The sequence below is a fragment of the Cariama cristata genome, unplaced genomic scaffold (assembly GCF_000690535.1).
Source record: "Cariama cristata isolate BGI_N322 unplaced genomic scaffold, ASM69053v1 scaffold18591, whole genome shotgun sequence".
Lineage (NCBI taxonomy): Eukaryota > Metazoa > Chordata > Aves > Cariamiformes > Cariamidae > Cariama > Cariama cristata.
Window position 1 is genome coordinate 15,107 of NW_009600021.1, and position 6,310 is coordinate 21,416.

Below are 6,310 nucleotides of genomic sequence, written 5' to 3' on the forward strand. Positions count from 1 at the left end.
AATTTTTTTCAGTGATCTCTGTATAAATATTTGTCTCTATTGTGAAATTCTGATTTTTCCCTAAATGCTTTTTCATGGCAGCTTGTTTTTTTGGTCTGTTGTTTTTTTGGTTTGTGTTTGGGGTTTTTTTTGTAGTTTTTTTTTATTTTTATTTTTTTAGTGGAGAAAATATAAGTATAAACTGTATTTAGACTCAATGTCCACCTAAAAATCAGCTGCATCTTAGTATTGACTGTGATATTTCTAGCTGCTGGAATTCTGAAAGCATTTTCAGAGCCAAATTTCATGATTTTTGAATCTTTGGTGACTGGGTTTCAGAAGAATTTTAGTAGTGGTATTTTTGCAAGTGAAGACTTAATTTTCTGCAGTTGTGCCTTCTGAGTACTTTATATTGTAAATGTGGAAGTTTTTGTTTTAATCTCTTGGAACTTGTGGTTATGCACAGTAGTGTAGTTTGTCCTGTTGGTTCTGGGAGAGATCACTTTCTGTTATTGGACAGCCTCTTGTGATCTGCCTCTCCATGCTCTAGCCTTGCCCTCAAAAAAGTTGTTTGGGATTTTTTTTCTTTAAATAATTTTTTTTTTTTGTCCCCCCCCCCCAGGAAAAATATGAATGTGCTTGTAAACGGGACAGCATTAAAATTGTGACACCAGACTGGGTACTGGATTCTATAGCTGATAAGATTAAAAAAGATGAGACTCCTTATCATCCTCGTTTAGTTATATACGAGGAGGAAGAAGAAGAAGAGGAGGAAGAGGAGGAAGAAGCAGAAAACGAAGAACAAGATTCTCAAAATGAAGCTAGTACTGATGAAAAATTATCAAGCCCAGCGTCTTCTCGAGAAGGATCACCTTTGGGTGATCAAGTTTTTTCACCAAAATCTACTACTGCTGATAAGGCAAAAGGGGAACTGATGTTTGATGATTCTTCAGATTCCTCTCCAGAAAAGCAAGAAAGGAATTTGAATTGGACGCCAGCTGAAGTCCCACAGGCATCTGCAGCAAAGCGTAGGTTGCCTCAAGGGAAAGACTCTGGGTTAATTAATTTATGTGCCAATGTCCCACCAGTGCCAGGTAATATTTTGCCTCCAGATATGAGAGGCAATCTAATGGCTTCAGTACAAGGTGCCCAAAGTTCTGATCGACAGGAGATGATGGCTACGTGGAGTCCAGCCGTGCGGACATTAAGGAATATTACTAATAGTGCTGATATTCAGCAGATTAATAGACCATCAAATGTAGCACATGTAAGTGTTGGATTTTTAATTTATAAGATATTGGACTTTTTATTAGGAACTATCATATCTAAGTACTTCAGCTTCCTTTTATTGTTCTTTAAATGTACAAAGGATTAAAAGTTCCCTGAATTACTTAGAAGTTATGGCCAAATTAGTAACTTCCCTGTAGTAAGTAACTTCATTCCTAGCAGGTTCACAGAAGCAAGAATGCATTTGGAAAAAATCTTTGGAAGAGTAAAGCTGTACTTAACTATAGCGTGGTTTAGAGTTTCAGTATTGATTTCTTGGTAAGAAAAAAAATAAATAAATTTAGAATTATTTAGCTAGTTCAGGAGATCTGATTTCATACCCTTCCAACTTTTCATTCAGTGCAAAGAATTACTTGTGCTATAAACACATAAAACTGTGAAATTGATTGTTCTCACAGTAGGTTCAATTCTATACTGTGTTGTTCTGCTGGGCATCATTAAGTTGTTATATAGTATAGTCAGGATTATGATGCAGAAGTCCTAACTTAAAAAGTTCTTATGCCACTCGTATAGCTGAAATAATTGCAGCTTTTGTATTGAGTTTATTTTTAGAAGAAAATAAAAAACGAGTGAGCATGCACTGAAGTAACTTGCACTATTGAGATTCTTAGATGTTCATGGGAAGGGAAGATGAGAAAAGTAGGTGCGGGTAAATGTTAGACATATCTTTTACTTAAATAATTGCACTGGTGCATTTATTTGGATGTTCATCTGATGGTAAAACTTTCAAAGGTGCCTGAATAACACAGAAGCTTACAGCTAGTACTTAAACAGAAAAAGTGGAGTCACTCAGAAATGTTGGTTCTTTGTTGTCTATATGACTTCTGAATATGAAATGGAAATACAGGCTTCATTTTAAAATTGAGTCTTAGATTCCTCTTCTCAGTGCCTTGAATTGTTTAAGGACTGAGATTTCTGGGTAAGGACTGAGCAGAACCGCCAACATCCTGGTCGGTTGGCCAGTGCTGGTAAGTTGACTGATGCTTTCATGTCTGAACATCACATCTTCTACAGCCCAGTCATTGTACTATCAAATACTCTTCAGTGGTGTCCCTGTGGAACTATTCATTTGTAAGTAATATTTATAGAGCTACAGGGCAGTTGATAGTATCGTGCTTTGGCTAGACTTTGTTCTGCAAAAGTCTGTTAGACTAGGGACTTGACTACAGTGTGCGAGGACTGTTCTGAGGTACCGTATTAGGCTGCTGTGCAGGTTGCCGTGCTAGCTCCAGCACATAGAGAAAAGCTTCCCTGAGGGAATTGTGAATCTGCTTCCCTGAGGGAGGAATACCAATTCTACCTTTTTTCTTGTAACTTCCCTCTGGCTAGGATAAATTGTACTTTGTATCCTGCTTGGGTACCAGTCTTGGGTGGATTCCATGTCTTGGTGCACAATCTTGGAAAGTTAGTGTTTAATGTGAACCTCAGACTTCTGCTGAATGGCAAGATCTGTAATAATAAGGCATTTTGCAGATAGAAAATTACTTTCTGCATATAGCCCTAGGATACTTTTGAAAGTTTTATCTGTTTATTTTAAAATATGTGTCCTGAAGCTTCTGTAATTGTGACTTTTGGGACTTTTTGTGGAGAGCAGCATGAAGATCTACCCTCATACTGAGTCACGGAAACATTCTTTTTGTGTATGTTATTTTTAGTTATTGAATGTTTATACTGTGGTGCTGTCTAGACATCAGTGATGGGTGATGCATTGATAACCGTGGTTGTAAATGTATGCTATACCAACAACATCAAAATTACTTAGATGAAACCTGAGATGTTTTGAAGTGCATTGTAAAAAACACCTGAGCCACCTCTGAAGAGCTGGTGGACGTCTCATTGAGAGGATACAGTTAATTGTCATTGTGTTTTAGTGATGTGCTTTGTTTCCTCTCTCTTGCACACACACATCACTGAAGTTTACACTGTATGTGATGAAATAGTGTGGGTGAAGGAAACAAGCTTTGCAGGATTCACCAAAGCTGATTTTATGTTTAAAAGATTTTATGAATGGTGAGTCTAGAGTTTCCTGTTGCTCTTTCTGATTTTTAATAGGTATTTTATATTAAAATATTTTAAGAAATATGTAGAGCTCATCCTAGTCTGTTAGGAATTCACCTAGTTTCCCTTTTCTGACGCTTTAAAAACTCACTTCTTAACTTGTGTCTGCTTGGTGTGAAATGATTTTTCCCTTAACAGTGAGTTATACATCTGAAAATTAAATTAAACTCCAGATTATATCAGCACTTTGTATAAACCTAAAATCTGTTATTCATAAGTATGGGTTGGTTAGTTTTTTGTTTGTTTGTTTTTTTCCCCGTGAAACTATTAGTGCTCAGCAGATCAATATTTTTCTTTGTATTTTGGGATTCAGTTTAAAAATAGAGCTAAATATTCCTGAATTGGTTCAAAAGAAAGCAAGGTTGTATTAAGTTCCCATATTTCAAACAGCAGTAATTAGTAGAGGCATTATTAGCAGTTTTTAAGTTAAAGAAATAAGACTGTGGAACTAAACTTTGAACTTAACGGGCCAACAGGATTGTAAAGCAAATATTACAGTTGATTGAGTTGATCAGTGTAATTATTAATATAGTGTTAATAGTTATAATGCTATTGGAGATATCATCAGTTATACAGGGATGGGTTTTAATCTTAAATTTTGCTACAATGTTCATTGCCTTATATTAGGAGCCACGTGTAGCTCCACGCTTTTTGATGTGTAGGTCCTGTCTTTTCGTTTTGCTATTGACAGTTAAAGATTTTTGTTTAGTTCACAATGTATTTAAGCATAGATTCCTTTTCTTTTGAGAACTGTATTTTCCCAGTAGTTCGTGAAATATTTTAAAAACTGAATGACAACAAAAAGGTCACAAAACTAATCTTTGTTTTCTAGATATTACAATCACTTTCAGCACCGACAAAAAGTTTAGAACAACAAGTAAATCATAGCCAACAGGGACATCCAAATACGGTGCTGTTTAGTCAAGTGAAACTAACACCAGAGACACATTTATTACAGCAGTCACATCAAGCACAGCAGCAACAGCACCATCCTCTTTTACACCTTCAACCTCAACAACTTATGCAGCTACAACAGCAGCAGCAACAACCCCAGATTTCCCAGCAGTCTTTCCAGCAACAGCCTCATCAGTTTTCACAACAGCAACAGCAAGTTCATCAGCAGCACCAGTTCGCACAACAGCAACTTCAGTTTCCACAGCAGCAGTTACATGCTCAACAGCAGCTGCACCGACCTCAGCAACAGCTCCAGTTCCAACAGCAGCATGCTTTGCAACAGCAGCTTCATCAGTTGCAGCAGCAGCAGCTACAGCAGCAACAGTTGCTGCAGCAACAGAATCTGCAACAACAACAGCTGCAACATCAGCAGCAGCAAATACAACAGCAGCAATTGCAGCAGCAGCATTTACAGCGATTACACCAACAGCATCAGCAACAGCAAATACAGAATCAGGCAACACAGCACTTAACTCAGACATCTCAAGCAATACAGCATCAGGTTGCAGCCCAGCAGCCGCAACACCACCAGCAGCAACAGCAACAACTGCAACAGCAGCCGCTTTTTGGACATGATCCAGCAGCGGAGAGTTAGTAATTATTGCCTTCTGGTCCTGGAAAAATGTGGCTAATGACATGACATAATGTGGGTTAGAATATAAAAAAATAATGCTGTGTTTACAGCATGGGATTACAAGATTTAGAAACTCTGTTCATGGCTCAGAACCTAATTTTTAGGTAAACAGATTTAAATTATAACTAAGGATGGTCCAGAAATCTGAAAAACATGAGACCACTGAGGACATTCTCTTTTCAAATATATACTTTATGCCACTAGCATATAAATCATACTATGAGAACAGTGTTAGTCTATGTTAGTCTATAAGCAGTTTTTAATTTTTTTTTTTTTCCTGGGGAAGGGGGAAGTTTTCAAACAGCATAACAGCTGGAAACACAGCTTAAATCTGGAAATACTAGTAAATTAATGAGGATTCAGTATCAGATAGAGAGTTGTCCTACCTTGCTTTGAATTCTGCCCGTGCTAGTAGAATTGAAAGCTTTTTGATTGTTTTGACTATTCATAGCTGAGCTGTATGGAAAAGTATGTTGTCTTACGTTTTCCTTTTGGTGTCCCTTCCTTCTGCCCTTGTAGCCCCCCTTCCTCCAGGAAAAAAAACACCCAAAACAAAAACAAACCCTGAGCTGAACTGTGCCTTTAGGTGTGGCTGTCAGCTTTGAAATTTTGGATCCTGTTTTTTCCGGGAAAGGCTTACTTGAAAATTGGTAATAGGAAATATTAGTGTAGCAAATATGTTCTGAGATGAACTCTTCAGACTTGTATTTAATTTTTTTGTTCTTCTATGTGCCAAACTGTTCCAGTTCCAGAAGAGTATTTCCTACTGGGCTGTGTCTTTGCAATTGCTGATTATCCAGAACAGATGTCTGACAAACAGCTGTTAGCGACCTGGAAACGGGTAAGATTCTGCGGTATTTTTAAAAAAATATGATAATATAATGTCATAGTAACTAAATTCTAGAAGAAATCATTGGAAGTATTTTAGCACTGTTCACTTTTCTTTAGGCATGCTTTTGTGTAATGTTTGTGTTACAACCTAAAAACCGTTATTAAACTGTAGCTCACCAGACAAAGTGATAAAAATGCTTTAGATGTGCAGCCTGGTTGAATTAGGTCTTTAGTCAGAACATTAGCTAAATAAGTTATAGCCTTAACTATTTCCCAACTATTTATGCTTTTAATCAGGCAGCTGTAGTGCAGCAAATGTAATATAGCATTGCTATCTATCTTTAACTTGATTGTATAAAAAAGACTCTTTTTTTGCATATAATTTTGGCATTTAGTAGCCTGTGAGGTGTCCACCTGGGTGAATAAGATGGAGGAATAGAGTGTTTCTATTTTTTGCCAACTTCTATTTTTCAGAAAAATCTGATTGTATCCTTTCCTAAATGAGAGGACTTTGATGTTCTTCAGAAACTTCTGATGGATTTTATAGTTGAATTTTCCATACAATTT

The 6,310-nt window shown here is 36.8% G+C and overlaps 1 protein-coding gene across 1 annotated transcript in view; it reads left to right on the plus strand.

The window, feature by feature from the left end:
- Positions 1-6,310, plus strand: part of PAXIP1 (PAX interacting (with transcription-activation domain) protein 1) — a gene marked incomplete at both ends in the record, with an annotated part of 30,051 nt that overhangs the window by 12,213 nt on the left and 11,528 nt on the right. The window contains 3 exons of the mRNA XM_009709897.1: positions 602-1,246; positions 4,157-4,868; positions 5,659-5,753. Coding sequence (XP_009708199.1) covers positions 602-1,246; positions 4,157-4,868; positions 5,659-5,753 — 1,452 coding nt within the window. The remainder of the gene's footprint in view (positions 1-601; positions 1,247-4,156; positions 4,869-5,658; positions 5,754-6,310) is intronic.